This window comes from Microchirus variegatus (assembly GCF_963457635.1).
Source record: "Microchirus variegatus genome assembly, chromosome: 10".
Lineage (NCBI taxonomy): Eukaryota > Metazoa > Chordata > Actinopteri > Pleuronectiformes > Soleidae > Microchirus > Microchirus variegatus.
Genome location: NC_139811.1, coordinates 16,288,768 through 16,307,694, shown reverse-complemented (window position 1 = coordinate 16,307,694; position 18,927 = coordinate 16,288,768). Strand labels below are relative to the sequence as shown.

The 18,927-nt window shown below is 40.1% G+C and overlaps 1 protein-coding gene across 1 annotated transcript; it reads right to left on the bottom strand.

Moving 5' to 3' along the window:
• Window positions 1–3,721: 3,721 nt before the first annotated feature.
• Window positions 3,722–18,283, bottom strand: usp36 (ubiquitin specific peptidase 36). Its single transcript, XM_083896423.1, has 20 exons — window positions 18,228–18,283; window positions 14,625–14,890; window positions 14,290–14,511; window positions 12,905–13,015; window positions 11,131–11,233; window positions 10,968–11,035; window positions 10,277–10,347; window positions 10,098–10,180; window positions 9,869–9,980; window positions 9,640–9,780; window positions 8,919–9,019; window positions 8,702–8,840; window positions 8,248–8,607; window positions 7,148–7,372; window positions 6,578–6,702; window positions 5,788–6,474; window positions 5,254–5,477; window positions 4,888–5,079; window positions 4,681–4,796; window positions 3,722–3,881 (listed from the first exon to the last, which is right to left on the bottom strand). Exons 2-20 carry the CDS (start codon window positions 14,875–14,877, stop codon window positions 3,750–3,752), a joined length of 3,465 nt encoding a protein of 1,154 aa, XP_083752549.1. The 5' UTR covers window positions 14,878–14,890; window positions 18,228–18,283; the 3' UTR covers window positions 3,722–3,749.
• Between the last annotated feature and the right edge of the window lie 644 nt (window positions 18,284–18,927).

Here is an 18,927-nt window from a genome sequence, read left to right as displayed (position 1 = left end):
AGCTGAGCTGAGCTGTGCTGTGCTGTAGGTGTCGTCTGGCCAATGAGACGCAGTCAGGAGAAGCCGGTGCACATGTTGGCCCCGCCCACCCCGGCATGTGACGTCACGCCATAACTTATCATCAACAGACAACTTTTTTTTTTTTTTTTTTTTTAACTGTATTTTTTTTTTCTGTTTACTGGACGCACATTATATTATTCACCTGATTTGTGCATAAAAAACCTGCAATAGTATTTCCAGAGCCGGTCCAAGGCATAAGCGAACTAAGCGGTTGTTTGGGGGGGGGGCTATTAGTGTGAGGAAGAAAAATAATAATATAAAAATGTAATAATAATATTTTATACTTTATAAAATCTATATATATTTAGATATCCAAACAGTGTTTAGCTTAAGTTATTTGGTTTTATTTTGGAGATGAAGATTTGCCCATTTAGTGCACATTTAGTTTACTGATTAAACTGGTATATTCTTTCAAAGTTCAGTCTCATACGGTGGCCCTGGAGTGCCAAACAAAATTAAGAAAACATAACACCAAAAATTAGTGCAAAAACATTAGTAAAACACAACACATTAGCACTTTGGTAATCTTTTTGTGTTTTCATTGTTTTTACCCAAGTGTTTTTGTATTGTAGTGTTTGCCTAATGTTATGGCGTTTTCTTAATGTTTTAGTGTTTGGCACTCCAGGGCCATCGTAGTACCACCACACTTGGTGCTTTACCTTGAACATGAAAGTGCAAATTAATACTTGGCCACGTTTGTAAGAGTGGAACTGGTTTGGTGTAAATAACACAGCTGCACAAAAACCAGCTGTTGCATAAAGATGGTGTGTTTTAAGAGCTTAAAGAGAGGTGGGTTGTCCAAAAACTATCAAACTATATAATGGAAATAGTTTTCCCTAAAAGTAAATACTCAGGTTGGTCAGGAAGTGCAGAAGAGTTGATTTTCATGGTCTTATGAACAGCATTTCACAGCATACTAAACCTGGGGGAGCAATTATTATTATTATTATGAATAAATAGATTGAACCTTCTTCCACTTCGCTTTGAAGCATATAAACAAAAACTGTGTCTTTGTTATAAAATCAGGTGCACCCAAAATACAAACCCATAAATGCAGGGGGGGGGGGTCAAACTCAAATGACCCAAGGGCCAATGACCATCTAGTCTGGTCAACAAGGGGCCAGTGTATGGGGGGAAAAAAATGGGAAAAACAACTATTCAGGCAATATGAGCTTAAAATTATGACAATATTCCAGGATGATATTGAAATAAAGACATTCGGGATGATATTTCACAGAATTTCAAAGTAAAAGTGCTTGTTTTGACATGGAAGCAAAATAAATCTTTTAATATCCACACTGAGAAATAAATCTAAAATTAAGTGAACAACATTTGACACCCAACAAGTTCATATATACACAGTATGTCATTTTACGTCAAATGTCATAATTTATGCTATAATTAAAATGTAATGATTTATTACTATAATAAAAAAATGCTGTATTTAGCATTATAACATAATTTGTGTTAAAGAAAAAGGTTGTCACGGTTCATGTTTTCATTAGAACGTGACATTGAGCGGGAGGTCAGATTTGACACCTCTACATGAATGACTTTGTTCTGCCAGAGTCCTCTTTTAGTTGTTGCATTAATATAACCAACATACAACCAAACGGGAACATTGTGTGGAAACCACAGTGCAACCAGTGGAGAACGTTCCAGTTTTTGGTTTCATCAACGTTTAGGGAATTTAAGGATACAACCCTCTCTGAGGGAACGTTCTCTTAACGTTAGTTTTTGGTTTGGTAGTAACTAACCCTAGTGTTAGTAGGGATTAAAGTAGAGAGCAGAAAACAAAAAACGAAAGATGCACAATGAGCTCGCAAAAGTCACAACTTTATTGCACCTTCATCGTTAACTAGTGGGTAAGAGCCACTTTCATTATGAAAGGTCTCCTCCTTGGTCAGAAAAGGTGGTGCAAAAGATAGAACCATCGATGCAAACATGTGAACCGCAATTGTTCCTCCGAGTCGGTTCCAGAGTGACATCCCACAAACGCGTCCTATGGAAATTTAGACAGCCATCGACTCTCACTTACTGTACACACTACAGTGACATAGGGGGCGTCCTTGCATGAGAACAAGACAAACTCTCGTTGACACAAACCAAATGGCGCGTCTTCGGATAAATTCCCACCCACCAAGTGATCCACATATTAGTTAGCACATTAAAGATCTGTCTTTCTTCTTTAAATTATATATTTATAACATTAAATTCTAAACTGTGGTTTTTTTTTTATATAGCCAAATCAAGGCAACATCTCTAGAATGAAAAGAAATGCAAAGGGCACATTTTTTACAGCATTGGGGAGGGAAACGGGTCGCACAAGATGGACTGTACAGTCTTCTACACTGGCAAAGCTAGTTCTGCTTATGTCATTAAGTTTCTCTATACATTTGTGCCTGGAGAGGTGCGAGGTGATCCTATGGTTTCCACATCTGAAATACTTTGTATAAAAAAAGACTTTCTACAGGATGTACAGGATGCAAAATGGTGGTCCATGATATGAAATGGAGGGTTGTGTGTGTGTGTGTGTGATGAAGGTGGGATACAGGATGTCTGATTCCTGAGTCCTAGCCCAGTTCGTAGGTGACCCAGCGTGAGCATCAGAAAATTGCATAGACATAAGAGACAAGAGAAAGTAAATAATTAGCATGTGGCAGTCCCATTTCAACACAGTGCCTGAAGTATAAAATGTAACCCTTTTTATTCGAGGACGTTGGAAAAGAAGTGTTTGTGGTGAGGGTCGGTACAGAAAATAGAAAGTTTAAAACCCTTTTCGACTGATTACTGACGTTTGGACTGAGGAGATGAGTTACAGTTGAACAGATCGCACACCAGTAGAGCAGAAAAGAAGTGATCTCGTCTCCATTTCCTCATACAACCACAACCCCTCGTCTTCCCTGGGATTGCACTAATGTGTCGTTTCCACAAACAGCCATCATGTTTATACAAACTATATGAACACAAATTTGTGGTCATAAATGTATCCGCATTAAGTCTGAATAAATCCGTTTAAAAAAAAAAAAAGAAAAAGAGTACATAACCAAGATAAAACCAAAAATTTGCTGCATTATGCCTTCTTAAACATTACAACTTTAAACCCAAATTTTACCAACATGTGGGCAAAATTTGATCCTGAGAAACAAACCAAGATAAAAAGAATAACATAAAAAATAATTATAGTTCTATTATATACCGACTTAGATCATTGTAATTTAGTCCAATTTTAGGAGCAGGTTTTCAAAAAAAATCGCGATTATGAAGGCTTCAATAACACTTTACACAGTATAATCATCATTCATATTAGCTCAGAGGATGTCAACCAACAGTAATTCATGTGATCTGGATGTGACAGGGTTTTTTTTGTCAAATACTGAACTAATTAAAAAGCTAGTATCACTTACTGAGGCTTTTGGATTAAAAATTTAAATGGATAATTTACATTTGAGACCAAAGTGGTGTCTGTTGAACAGTAAAACTGCTGTCCTGCTATTGGATCGTTCATATTATTGTATAAAGTTCTGAAGTGGAGATTAAAAATGTTAAAATAATGTGTTTTGTTTTATTAAAAAAAAAAAAAAAAAAAAAAAAAAAAAAAAAAAAAAGAGAGAGCGAAAAGGGCTGTTTTTTAAAGTTTGGTTTACAGTTTTGTCTCAATTTTCCAGTTAGCACAACCTCATCAGCACTCAGCGGCGGACGCCAAAAACCCTCTTCCCTCCCGGTGTTACAGACCACTTGTTCTTCCTGTCTTGGATCTTCTGAAAAAGGCTGCTGCCACTCCTCCAACTTTCTCTTTTGTAGTTTTTAATTTTCTTCACCTGTGTATTTTGAAAAGGGGGAGAGGTTGGAGAGTGAGAAGAATGGGAAATGAGAATTGGCGCTTTTCCGCCAAACAGTTCTAGCACTACTCGGCACAGTTTGTGTATCAGGCACATCGTTTTCCATCGAGTACTTATAATTAGAATCAGTTCATTAAAAAGATTAGTTCAGTACTTCCTGCATGGCCAGAACACACACGCCTTCTGACGCAGTCGCTGAACTACAACTAAAGTAAAATAAAGCGCGAGCAGTTGCAATGTGGCACATGATGGCATGTTTTCAGGATTTTTTTTGAGGTTTTTAAGTTGTTTTAACTGATGATTTGACTCCTGTGTTGGTCGTTGCACTCTGTTACATGCATCGATGTCAGTATCGGCTCAGCTCGCTCGAAAAAGAGCCTCTGCGTCGTCTCCGACTGCACAAAATATTTTTTAAGTATCCGTCACTCCGTCAAGGGACAACGGAGACGGCAAGAGCTGCGATTGGTCCTCAGGACAGGCCAAGCTATAGCTGCTCTGTGCCGGCCACTGTGCGCACCGAGCGTCCACAGAGGTGGAGCTGATCACCGCCGACAACGTCACTGCCAAACTATAAATATGTCATATCTTAATACACACAGTACATGTTTCGACGCTAAATGGCCAATTTCTCGTCTCAAATTATCTTAAAACTGTGTTCTGTGACACACCGTGGTTACGCAGTCGGGTAATGCATTACGCAGTTGGAGAAGTATAATGTGGCCTTAAGTGTTCAAAATCTTATAGGTTTCAGTCATATAGATTTGTTTTAAATCCTCACCTTTCCACTGTCAAAGTCTTCATCCCACTCATCAATCACAGTGTCCCTCTGTGCATGGCAGACATCTTCAATGGCATCTTTACTGATTGCAGACACCTCTCCTTCCCAGCTTAGGACTAGATAAGACACACGCAACATAAACCCATCTATCAACACAAGTTACAACAAGTAACACAGATTTGAACGTGCGCAGACACCGACTCTCACCGTTGGCTCCGTAAGCCTTGTCTGTGGCGTTCCTGAGCAGCTCCTCTACCACACCACTCGTCTTTTTTCCATCCCAGGCTACAGCCACAGCAGGAGTCGGGGTGTCGTCCCCTAAAGCACTTCCATCAGTTGCTGGAGCCTGGCTGCGTTTGTAGCCATCCTTGACTTGGCTGTTCCACACAACCACTTTAGCTGAGATATGAAAAAACAATAATCACTATTTTAAAAAATGAGTCGCACTCTCTCAGTGTTTTTGTAAAGCCGTTGAAATGAAAAGGCTTGCAAGGCCATGGTGATTGTGTTGACATGGCAACAAGACCACAAATTGGTTTTCTATACGTGTGCATGCAGGTCTACATCACATACCTGCACTTTGTTTGCTTATTTTGCCGTTCTCCATGGCGCCCTTTTTTGCAGGGGGCTCCCCCGTTTCACAATCGTCATTTTGCCCACCGGGACTTCGCCTGCTCTCGTCCCACAGTCCCACATCTTCTTTTAGCCTCTTCTTCTTCATCATCTTTAATTTCTTTTTCAAAATGTTTGCATCTTCCGAATCATTCTGAACAACCACAGCCTTCATCTCAGAACTGCTGTTGGGGGGGAAAATTTAATTTTGCAGAGTTAATGAGCATTTTTGTACGAGTGTGTGTTCAGAGCTGGAATTTGATGCTTTATCTGAACTTGACTTTTAGAGGGTGGAGCAAATGGAACCGTTTCTAAAGAAAAATGCTATATGTCGGGTCCCTTAGAGAAATTTTAATGTCGAAAATTAAAGCTGAGAAAGATGGGACATTTCTTCCATTTACCTTTTTGTATGTATGAATTTGTATTAATATGACTATAGTTTATGAACTTCACACTGAAGAAGTAAAAGAAGATGAATGTTCACTCTTAACGAACCTTTCTGTTGCAGAACATGCCGAGGTTGCGTTCTGTAGAGCCTCCACAAGTTGCTTCTTCTTTTTCTTCTTCCGCTTCAACAACAAAGAGTCTCTTCCCTGTTCATTATGATTTGAATCACACTCTGTTGGAGTAGTGGAAGCTAATTGAGGCTTTTGCTTGGACTCTTCTGCTGCTGGATTGGATGAGAGACTCCACATGCCGCCTTGACACCAGTCCTCCTCCTGCTTTGATGTGTCCAAATGAGATGGGACACCCTCCCGCTCCTTCACCTTCTCTTCGTCGTCAGTCTCCCTATTTCGCTTTTTCTTTTTTTTCTTGTGCTTCTTTTCACTCACCGATTCCTCAAGGTCGGCTGTTATCACGGCATCGGGGCACTTGGCTGGTTCTGTGTCACCGTTCACTTCAGAATGGCGTCGCTTCTTTTTCTTCTTCTTCTTTTTGATGACATTTAGAGTCAAAGGGCTGCTGAGGTCTGACTGTTGGGCCATGGAGATGAGGTTGTTGGAAGACTTGGGGCTCTTTGGGCTGGGACTGTGAAGGCCATTGGTTTGGAGAGAAAGGCTGGAGTTTGGTTTTTGCGGTGTGGAGAGAGGGGATTGTTTCTGAGGGCTCTGCTGTTTGGAGGACCCACCTGAGTGGGCAAAAGGTGATGACTGGACTTTAGGGGAATGGAATGGACCAGCTCTAGGGAGTGGATAAAAAATAGAATGTTGATAAAAACACCTCCATGAGCATTTAATATGTACAAACTAAATGTTTGATGCGATTTAGGGCTCACACGTCATACCTGTGAGTGTGAGAAGTTGAGGCAGAGGTGAGGGGATTAAGCTGATTTTGATGTGTGGTGTCACTGGACAGCTGGCATGACAAACGAGGCAGAGCATCAATGCTGCTCGGACTCCAGTTGCGAGCCTGCAGTTATCGACATAAATAAAAACTTGGTGGTCTAAAGAAAATAGCCATGAATGTAACAAAAATAAGGAAGAGAATCGAATAAAGGAAAGGGGTGATTAAATATATGGCATGAAAAGATGAAGGGAGGAAAACAAGGAGGAAAGGGTATGGCAGAGAAGAATTAGAAATGGTTAGAAAAAAATAAACTTAAGGAAAAAGAAGACAGACTCTAAACAAGTGCTACCGTGTGGTTGATTAGACACATACACTGGAGATACAACACGTTAACGTACAGCAGAAAATAAACTAGAAAATGTGTTTACTTGCCTTAATAAAACTGCTAATTGAAATCAATGGTCATATTTGGGATAGCAGTGTGGAGTGGGAGCAACAGGAAACCAAAGTATCATGAGCTTGTACAAAGACAGGCAGTGGTGCTGCTGTGGATGGGAATGAAGTTCACCTTCTTGGCCGACAGGGCCAGTTTCTTGGCAGGTGGAGGTGACATGGTGCTGGTGGTTTCAGATGTGATGTTGCCGAGGGCCGGGGGTTTTATTTTCGCCGTCTTCTGATCCTCTGTGCTCTGCGAGCGCTCCACACTCTTGGCTGGAGAAGCCAGGCCATTGGATCCTTTGCGAGGGGTGGAGGGCATCTCTCCTACTGGCGCACTCTTGGTAGACACAGATTCCTGGTTGAAAACAAAGGCCACAGGGACAGGCTGTGGTTACACTTTTGTGATACCTTTGCTTATTTCAGACAAAAGGCTGTGCCACATTTTACACACAAAAGGTGTGTACAGATGACAACAGAATAATAGTGCTGGGCAACCAGCGTTAATGGCGTTAACTCCCGATTGTTAAAATGAGTCTCCACAGTAACGCTAAACTTTAAAAACAGAGGCACACATACGCAGTACACATGCAGGTACACCGTTTATTTGTAGCGCTGCTCTTTTTTTTTTTATGAACAGACCGCTCCAGTTCGACTGTAGGCACGCTAACGGAGCTAACGCAGCTAACTGGTAAACGTGGCACGTAAACATGACGTCACATGGATCTTTTTCCAGTCAGTCCTCATGGAAACGTTATGTGTTAATGTGCGTTAACATTAACACATGACACATGGTTAGCGCTAACGCCACTAACCGCCGTTAAAGTGCCCAGCACTACAAAATAAATAAAACTAAAACATACAATTTAAAATGATTTCAGTATAATGCTTTATTACAGCAATATTTACGTTCAAAAGCACGAGTGACAGTGATAAAACTAGTTTGATAATTTAGTAAGCCGCATGGGATCATGGGAATTGTCGTCTTGTTTGGTTCCTCATTTCAACCGCAAAGCACATGGTAATAAGTGGATGTTATCTATTAGCGGCAAATACACAATCAAATTAAAAAAACATACTGGCTAACTTGCTAGTATTGTACTGATTATTTCATTTTGAGAAGTTATAGCACGAGACGCAAAAATACCGTAAATATGTAAATAAAATAAAAATATGTCACTAAGGCACAAAGAAAGACGGAAACATTTTGATTATTGTAAGTGCATTACGTACCTTTGACTCTGTGGTGTCGGCAGAGGACGAGTCAGACAACGACTTAAATGAGGTAGATGCAGCGACGCCTCTGCCCTCACCACTTTGCTTTTTGTCTCCCTCAGTTCTACTGACCCCGTTATTTGATGGGGTTGGTGTACTGCTACGGGACTGCGCTTGGCTCTGTGGAGAGGGCTTCTTCAGCTTCTTGAAAGGTTCCTCAATGACTGTGGGTCCACCCGGGAGTTTCAGTGGGCCACTGGAGGATGTCGACCAGTTATGTCTGGGTTGTGGTTGAGTGTTCACACCATTCCTGGAAATTGGGAGGCCCAAACCACCATCCACAGACTGGATCTTACGCAGTTGTGCAGGCTCAAGTTTCTGTAAGAAGGTGGTGAAGTTGTACTAAAACGTTATTTTCTGCCGGAATGTTTACAAGTTGTAAAACAAAATATATATATTAAACACCTTATACCTTTGTGATCTGTGGGGAGGAGAGAGGCCCGTTCAAGTTGGACCTCTTGATCTGTTCAGATGATGCGCTGTTCTTCCCCTGATGCAACAGTCCCTGTTTGATGCTGTGTCCGTCTGCATTCTTCTTGGTTTCTGGGATCCTATGAAACACAAACACCCTGCTTTATTAAATGATACAGATAACATCGTCTTTGATCTCCTGCACGACTCCGTCTTACCTCAGGTAAAACAGCACGTAGGCCTGCTGGTTTAAGACCACTTTAATGTTACTTGAGTGCACCATTGAATCGTTCATTTGGTACCATTGTCCGTTGCTGGCCTAAGAAAAAGAAAGAAAAAACATTTATAATACAGATCACACACGACCCATCATTTCTTTTACATTCTTAAAGGTTAAAAGCTGGACTATTAGAAAAAGAAAAGAGAAAAAAAGTGTTAAGTGGGCAGTCATATCAATAGCAGAGAAAGATATTATAGCCTTTTAACAGTCTGAGTCATTAGATCTCACAGCAGTTGCTAACAGCATGTTCGTTTCCAGGTAAAGTACCCACATTTTTAATACAACTTGCAACACTGCCAATTTTGCACATTAACTAGCAGAACTGATGGACTGGTGGCCCATCCGTGGCTTAACCCTGTTTTGGCAGCCTGCATGACCCTCATGTGTATGTGTATATGCGATAGAAAATGAAGGAATGATCAGAACTGTTTGAACGCAATAAAGATTTACAGAGAGTTACAGCAATTAGTTGAAATTACATTTAATGCATTTTCGAGGACATTAATTAACAGACTGAACTACTGAAGTATTCATGTAACTCTTGAATATCAGTTCAAAAAAGTACATTGTTATTTTGCTGTTAGTCTGTTTATGTTTCTTGAAAACAAATTGGAGTGTCTCCAAGACCTAAAAAAAGAAAAAAAGATGTGCATCCTTACTTTGACATAGCAGTAGTAGTGGCCAGCGTGACAGCTGTATCCCGAGTGCACTAGAACAGCATAGAGGCCATACATAACAGGATCACCTGAGCTCTGAGACATGTAGGGCCGGATGTTCAGAAATTCTGGGTATCCAACATCCTGGGGGGAAAAAAAGGAAGGAAAGGTTAAATGCACTAAGAAATGAGGGCACCTTCAACCAGTTAAGTGTGTGGAACAATCTGTTCACCTTTGTTATTTTGCCACCGCTGAAGTTAGCAAACCTCTTCAGTGAAAGAGTCAGTACGTTGGATGTCCGATGGACTGTGAAGCGCTTGGTTGCTGGCACTTTCTTTTTGCACCTGCAGGGGGAGGACAAAAAAATGAATAGTTATAATACTTCATAGAAAATTATGTCTATTTTGAACAAATGAATACATATTGAAAAGTATTTTGATGTCCTGTTCATCTACACTCACTTGGCACACATGTAGGCATTCTCCCCACTCAACACATCTGGTTTGACAAACAGCTCCAAGGCTCGCACAATGTTTGCTGCTTGCTGAAAGGCAAGAAGAGATATCTGGTCAGCACTAATGAAGGTTAGAGAAACAATGTTTTTTTATGGAAACAACTGATCTTGTATTGTTATACGTACTCGAATCTCCACAGCGATATCCAGGTAAGGGTCATATGTGTCAGAAACACTTTTACAAATAGAGCATTTCACTGAAAGACAAAAATAAAAACTAACGATGAATAACACAAATCTGACACTTCCTAAGGAATAGAAGTCCGTTTGTGCAACTGGCTCACAGCGATGACTGCAATATTTCACACAGACTTCTGCTAAACATCCTGTAAACACAACATGACCAGGAACCTCAACAACTGCCTCTGACTATCATGAAAAATACCTGAAATTAAAATAATTCATCATAAATATAACTGCAATTTAGGCTTTAACTTTTCATTTGCATTTGGACAGAATAAAATGTATTCAGTGAATAAGTAGAGAAATGTGCCACTTCCCAAATTTCAAAGTAATCCAACTACAAACACGCTCATTTGATCAAAACACAATATGGCAGGTATTTCCTAAAATTTAACAGCAATTAAAGAGAGTAACTGGCAACATTTACACTGGGTACATCTTAAACTAAGACAAGATACAAATGTGCAACTAAATAAAACAACTTTAGAAATATAAAAAAAAAAATCTGAAACCAACTTTAGACTTAATCTAGTCTGCTAGGAATGTGATCAGTAATGCAATGTTAAAAGCAGTACATGTGAACATTTATGAAACTGTGCTGTATCTGTAAAAGAAAGGGAAAAGGAGTCAATACCTCTTGACCTGAGGTAACCTCCAAAGATCTGGTGAACCAGCGTTGTGGCCTGGGTCTGTCTGTCAAGCCTACAGGCAGAGAGTAAATTAAGAAAACAATATGTAAACAATACTCAAACAAAATGGACATAACACTGAGAAGACAACAATTTAAAAAGTCTTACTTTGGGTAGCCATTGAGACAGGCTTTCTGCATGGCATCGATGGTGTACCGCAAAAACTCATGAGCATCCTCCTGGCTTCCAAAGCGAAAATGCCGGGCAATTTCTATGAATGACAGTGAATTTTTAGCTTAGTGCCATTTCCAGGTTTGAAAACTTTTAGCGTCTTGTGACAAATACTCATGTTTTGGCAACATCGTTAATGGATATGGAGCCAAAGATCGTGTTTATGTGTCAATAACAGGCAGATAATGATAACTGCAGGGGGTTCAGTGGAGAATCAGAGGATGTGCATTACTTACTACAGAGGCCAATATTCATTACATTAAATCCAACCATTGCCTGCTCAAGTGTGATATCGCAGACAATACAGACAACAAAGAGGCAGCATCACTACTTAATCTTTGTTCTGCTAACGGCTATTTTTTTAATCTATAATTACAATTCTGCAAAGCAACACAATAAAACCCAGTTTATCCAATTTATGAGCTGTGATGCAAGACTGAAGAAGGAGCCACACTGTTATGACTGGCTTACTTCAACTCTTCAGGTTTAAAAACAGATCATACTTGAATATTTTAGAGTAACAGGTTATAATGGGATTTCAGCAATTAAAAGATATTTACGCACGGCATCCAGGCACATTTATACAGCAGTTGCTGTACACAAAGACTACCCTTTAATGGGTATTTCCAGTTGGCCCCTAATGTTGGTACCATACATGCAACTCAGACAAGCACTCCAATAATGAGCTAATAAAAAGCTCAAAGTCACTTAGTGACTTGGGCAGATTGACGTCTCATCTAAAAGTCTTGCATTAGAGCTAATGTAGCGCTAAACTCTTAGCCCCCACTGTTATTTCCTAATGGAGAAAAGGGGGGGAAGTATGAAGTGGGAGAATTATAATGTGGTCATCACCACATTCCCGGCAGAGCATCCCTGCAGATTTACGACGATGAGTCTACACTGAGTGGGAAAATGGAGTAAGACACCTCTCACTAATGACCAGTTCAAGGCACTTCTCTTGTGGAGGAGGAGGAGAACATCCTGATCAGCTGGCACTAGACTAGAGTATAAGGGGTTTTACTGTGAGTTGCCCTAGGATTACAACATCAGTTGCAGTAAGCTCGTTCGATTTTTATGTGATGACATCGTATTCGTATTTATTCAGTGAGCGTGCTGAGCACAGATGTCAAATTTACAGCATGTGCATTTACATTGTTCTAGCTGTGGTGGCACATTTCCAATTTGGCCACCGACTTCATTAATATAGAGGGAAATTATGATATTAAACACATAAAGTGTGTTTTTAAATCATGCTTGACAAAGGGGGGTTTACATTTTTGTGCTAAAGCTGATCCTCTCAGCTGCCTGCAGTCACAAGGAGACAGAAAGGGCATTGGGGAGGGAAGGGGGAGGGAGGGACAAAGCACCAGAAAGAAAAGAGGTGCAGGAGGAGGAGACTCGGTTGCAGTAACACACGAGGAACTAGCAGGCAGGTTGGGAAGACTCCTGAGAGACTATCACACATTACCTAACAATGTCAATGTTTAACACGCGTCTTGTGCCTGCTCTCTAAATGGTGCTCATTCACACACTGCAGCCTCACCACTCTATTTAAGTAGTGCAGTTACTGGCTGTTGTCATATGGGATAGCGTGCTTCTGGAAATAATCAACACCACAAAAAAAGGTGGCAGTGACACCTGACAAAACCTACACTGAGGCTCTACAGAAAGCACATACTGCTTAAAAACAAGATAGAGAGAGACGTCTTACTTTTCAGGTCTCTGATGAAGGAGACGGGCTTGATGGCATTGCCTGTGTTAGCAAAAGCTTGGATGATGTGGTTCTGCATAATACAGATCATACAAAAGCCAGACTGGTGACCTGAAACACAAACATCATAAAAGAATCAGAGTAACGTGCGAATAAAAGTACATGGGTAATAGAAACACTGAGAAAAATCTGTGTGTCCCAGTGAACTCCTACTGAATTAAGTTCAGTATTCAGTTAAAAAAACATTGTTGTTTTTCAAAAATTTATTACCTTTTTAATGCAACTCAGGAGCAAAATACCCACAATAATTATACAGTAAAACTAAAAATTAATAAATCTCAATAAAATACAATACAATAAAAATGTATAAATCCACACTCCCACATGCAGTCATGCGGATCACTTCCTAATGTTGTATATTTATTCGGTTTTAAGGTGAAAGTTGAAGTATGAACAAAAATGTTTATCACTACATTTTTCCAACTTTCAACAGAGTTTTGTTTGTGTGTCTGTGACCATAACTACACACATTCTCAGTACTCTAAGGTGGTGCAGTAAATTGCTCACTACTTCTTCAGCTAAGCCCTTAGCATTTCTGGTGCAGCAGTGAAAAGGGTCCCCCCTCGAACAGTGTTTCGGTGCACCAAGTTCCTTTTCTCAAAAACTGGTCTTGTGGTATACGAAACACGTATATCATAACAAAAAAAAGAAAATACTTGTTTGGTTACATGAAGTATTTGTAATAGACCCAAAGGACTCAGATATTGGCTCTGATCAGCAGCTTGTTTCGTTTTCTTTGTATTCTCCTTACAATCCATTGTCTCAAACATATCCTGAGCAGAAGCACCCCAGTTACTATAAGGTTCTCTGTTGTACAGGGTAAATAAAAAAATAAAAAAGTCTGTCTGTTTGACACATTGTGTTCCTTTTTCCAACAAATCCACATAATTTTCACTGACAAATACTAAACCTAAGCCTTGAATTTTTGTTGAAAATATTTTGTCCCTCATGAAAAAAATGCTTGGATACAAGCTGAAAACGTATTCAAGGTTGGGTATTTAAGACGAAAATATGTTTCCTTTCCTGTGTTTATTTCTTTATATATTTACCATACACCTGTAAAACTAAAATGGTTCTTTAGGTTTCTGTATTTCTATGTTAAAAATGATCATAGCCTGAACATGTCAAAACCAGGAGACGAACAAACTGAAGCAGCCGTCTTATTATTCTTCAACTGCTTTGGCTTGCATTCGACTGCATATGCTTTCAAAACAGTCTATTTTTTTTATTACAAACACTGTTCTAGCATTAGGATAAATTAAAATAAGTGGGATAGTAAGTGCTGCGAGGCTGGCAGCACTGAAGAACACGAGTCAGGTACTTACAGGCTCGGCTGTGCTCCTTTGAGAGTAAGTAGTTGGCAAGTGGTGGGGTGTATGTGAGACACTGCACGGTGGAGTTGAGGAAGCAGGTGTTTCCAAGGTTGTGGAGGCCGGCTCCCACCCTGTACACACGCTCCCATTTGAGGGTGAGCTTGTTCCCTTGAAAGAGCATCTTCTGTGGTGCAGGGATCCCATCGCTCTGACCCCCAACATAGTTCTCTGAGACTGAAAAAATGCAGTCAGTTGTGTGACATGAGTGAAAAATAACATGAGATGTGAGCTTTTAGGGTCAAAACCAAAGCACAAATGGCAAATTGGGGAAAGTCAGACGAGCTTACCTTGCCTCTTAATCTGGGGAGGCTCTGTGGCCTTCTGGCCTGTGGCGCCCTCATTCCTTGGATTGAGGATCACATACTTGTTTTTTAAGCTGTCCAGTTGATAAGAGAAACCTTTGCTAGCTGGCTCAAACTCTATCTTCTGCAAAAGAACCTTCTTGGCAGAAGAAGCCAACAATTTGTTGAGGTCACCCTCATCGCCGGTCTCCTTTCGGCCCGGTTTTAACGCCTCCTTGAGTTTATCCACTATCGGCATCGTTGGACCATCACTGCAGAGGAAGACAGACTGGGCGTCACAATTGTAAACCAGTTGAAGTGTCGTTTTATATAAGGCAACACAAAAAACTACCCAACGGGAACAAAATCATGCTCTCTTATCACCAAGTTTTTTTAAAGTTATTTTGGGGGATTTTTTAAGCATTTATTATTTAGGACAGGCCACATGAAAGGGGAAGAGAGGAATCCGTCCCACAGTGAAGGGTTGGGGATTCTTATTTATATTTATAGTCAATTATTATGTATACAAGTTAAATACATTTTTGTTGTGAAACTTGATGAATGCTGCCAAAAGCCCGAACACATTATTTTTCCATCCAAATATTTGACAAAGTTTTGGTTTTTATTACCCTTATATATTAAACATGTAGCTCATACATTTTAAGTAAAATATAAATGCATATAAAACACAGATTGGATAAATCATAAGTGAATGTAACTCGTTTGTTATTTCTGATATTTCTAAAGATGGTCATCGCCTACTGAAAAACCCATATTGGTCGACCCCTACTCACAGTACTAAGACTGTGTCTAAACATAAAAGGTGAAGAGGTACACCTACTTCCGATCAAATAAATATTGAATTAATCCCTCAACTAAGTGCCTATTACCACCAACATCTGCTTGTGTCTCAGTTGGTACCTCTCCAGGCCACATATCCTGACATGGCTCCACACAAGCATCAAGTGCATCCGAGGAGCCAGCTGGGTCTTGGCAGCTGTTCCGTTATGTAAGACATCAAACATGGGGAGCGGATGGAGGGGTACACGTACGATTGGAGAGGATGAACGTTTAGAGCACATGAGGCGTGAGCAGCTGTTACCGTCTGCCATGATAAATTCTTACACATATTCAGTTGCTTGAAAGGCAACAGCCTTTCCATTGTTGTCTTTATTCTGTATGTGGCATGTTTTTTTTCTTGAGCACATTATTATATTTTGTTATACGAGATGAAAATGAGAATTCACAGGCAATATTTGCATTGGCTGAGTGTTATCCCTTTAAACCTAGTGGAACTGAGAGAGCACTAAAAGGGCCATTTAAATATAGATAATAGTGTGAGCACATTTACACAGCAACCCTGTGCAAGAGTCAGCCCAATAAATGACTTCTGATGTGTGATTTTCAACAAAAGGCAGCGGGTTAGCAAAATATGTTCAGTGTTGACCGAGTGGTGAATAAAGCCTTCATTCAGTCCCCGTTTGCTTTGGTTTAATCTGGATGTAGTCGAGGCGTCCCCCCGACCACAACAAACACTCGTAAAAGTGTTACATGATGTAGATGTCACAGCACCACACGTAAAACACCAAAAGCATGGAGTACCTGTGTACCATGTGTTCACCAGAGCGGGAAGTGATGCTACGAGGAGAGAGAGAGAAGGCTGAACATGCATTATATGCACAAGGACACGCTGACCTTCACGTGATGCTGATACAACTATGAACACAAAGCTCACAGCATCACAGCTAACTGCTACACCCGGCAGCAATGCTGATGTATTTAGCACATTGCGGGTTTTTGATGGGATTATCATAACATTACACTTATTTCAAAAAGAAATGTTCTAATGTTTGTATTTGCATATAATATATATAGAACAGCTGCACACATAATCGACAGTCAGGCATATGGTTGCCGACTTGAACTCCCCTCATTATATATTGTAGCCCATGTATTGTGGGTTAAGGGTCACAATTTATCTGCCTCAACTCATGCATAGAAGCTGTCCTGAATGTACAATTCAGGCTGATGGCCAACATAAGCCAGATTTTTCTTTTTAACTATTTTGTCGATCTGATAAAATTTTACAAGTTAATTATAGCAAACGAACAAAAGTGGTTAAATTAAAATAAACATTTACTGAACAATCCTTGTGGTATAGCGCCACAAGCTGCATTTTGTGTCTGCACTGCATTACACTATAATATTTTGAATGTAAAACATCTCAAATAAGCCTTTGGGAGAAAGATTAAATTCAAATACACTAATACACATTTATAAAGCTATAAGCAACTATATAAAACTCTCATAAATAAGAACAGTTTGTCAATTGATGTACCTTGACCTGTAACAAATAGCAGGCAAAAATAATTATCATCTTGTACGTTTGTGCTGTTGGATGTACATGGAAACTGTTTTAAGGATCGTCTTAGGCTTTGGGTAAGTCACAATTAATAATATTATAATAAAGCTGCAAATAACTGTTGTTTTCATAAACGATTCATCTATTGGTTATGTTCTCCATGGATTAATACAATATTTGTTTGGTCCATCAAAATGACAGATAATAATCTCACGTTTTGTCCACAAACCAAAGTATTCCAGTTTAATGATTTATTTGTAGAATTACACAATAACACCAGAAAATATTCACATTTAAGCCGAGAAGGTCAAAAATCAGACAGTTTGTTTTAATTAAATAGTTGATGATTAATTTAGAAATGTATAAATAATCGATTAACCATGTAACATAAGACAAATTACACCTGGATGACAAAGTGGGGGACAAGTGATGACCTCAAAAAACATCGATCGTTACAAGTGAACCGTGTCATGGTCATTTTTTAGGACACATGAAAGACTGATACATAAAGCCTTTGATTATTAAATGAATTATAAACTGTTTTGTTGACAGTGCTGCTACTAGACCACGTCAGCAGCCAAAGAGCAAAGACTACTCCCGCAGCGTGATGCTTTATTTATATGATAACCAAATCACTCCTGGAAAGGAAAATGCGAACGGTGGACTTTAGGGGGAGCACCTGGAGGCAGCACCGTTATGCTGTCACTTCAAAAATCCCTCCGTCGCTATGAGTAATTTTACGAGTTGGCTTCCTGTTTTCGCTAGTTTTCACATATTCTGGTTACACGCAACCGTTCTGAACGTCACACGGTCGCGGAGTCACAGCCTCTTCCACACCAGCTGGACCCAACTGTTCAAGGCTAGTCGTCAATAGCATACATGCTAGGTGGCTAATCTCCGCCACCGCTAACATCGACATAAAATGGTTTCAAGTGCAGCGATAAGACATCGCCACTACCTCGACAAACATGAAATACATTTTCTGCTGCTGTTGCCGATGCGTATATTGTCATATTATGCCTTTTTTGCGCTTGACAACAGCGGAGGCAATTTAACCTGGGAGCTAACTTAACGTGGCGAGATCCTCCATCCTGGCTCAATGCTGCAATGTGGGTTAGCATCTCAGTGTCCGGGTGGCTAACATTTCCTCCCAACAGCCGCATCGTACCTGTTTTTGTTCAAAAATCGCCCCCGTAGTCATAGACATTCACGCGTACACGTGACACGTATTTCCAAGGTTCGCTCACCTTTCGTTCAGTCGACCAAAATCGTGAACAGTGAGTTAGCTCTGCTTCCTCAGCTGTAACTCTCGGGTCTGGTATTATCGCCCATGCTGCATTAACAGAGGGCGGCGCCGAAAATGACAGACAGGAATGAAGCACCAATCGGGGAGTAGGTCCCGCCCTCGCTACCAGAACCAGCCAATCAGCGTGTGAACTAACGCAGCTCTGTCGGGAGAGAAGCACACGTGACTTGCAGCCAGAGCTGTGTTTACCATTGACATGATCGACGAATAAAAATGTAGGAAAATGATCAATATACCAATGTCACTGTATTTTACACACGTATGTTTACATGTAAACGACACTGTGCCGAGGTGAAGCTGCCACACGCCTCCCATCAAATATATTTAAAAACACATGGCAATGTCACTGCTGCTGATGCTGCTGCTGGGCGAACCAAATATTAAAAATTAAACTGAATTAAACTTAAACTGTATCAGATAATCCGTTCCATGCATGACAATGTAATAAAAAATAAAAATGTTTAGTGTAAATTGATGTCAAATAAATGCTTGTTGATATTTCACTGCTCAAAAAATCTAATAATGTATACACTGTGACTGTGCGATATCCTGCTTGATATCATGTGTGATAAGTTGCTCATAATGAGCAACTTATAATAATAATGTCAATTATTTTAACATGTGGAGGAATGCCAGTGAAT

What these genes read in the sequence shown, in the direction of transcription:
- usp36 (XM_083896423.1), bottom strand. Translation starts at nt 14,877, where the DNA reads ATGCCGATAGTGGATAAACTCAAGGAGGCGTTAAAACCGGGCCGAAAG. An exon ending in AAAGGAGCACAGCCGAGCCT is followed by an intron (nt 13,016 to 14,289) that starts GTAAGTACCTGA and finishes TTTGTGTTTCAG; the next exon opens with GTCACCAGTCTGGCTTTTGT. An exon ending in TGTCTCAATGGCTACCCAAA is followed by an intron (nt 11,036 to 11,130) that starts GTAAGACTTTTT and finishes CTCTGCCTGTAG; the next exon opens with GCTTGACAGACAGACCCAGG.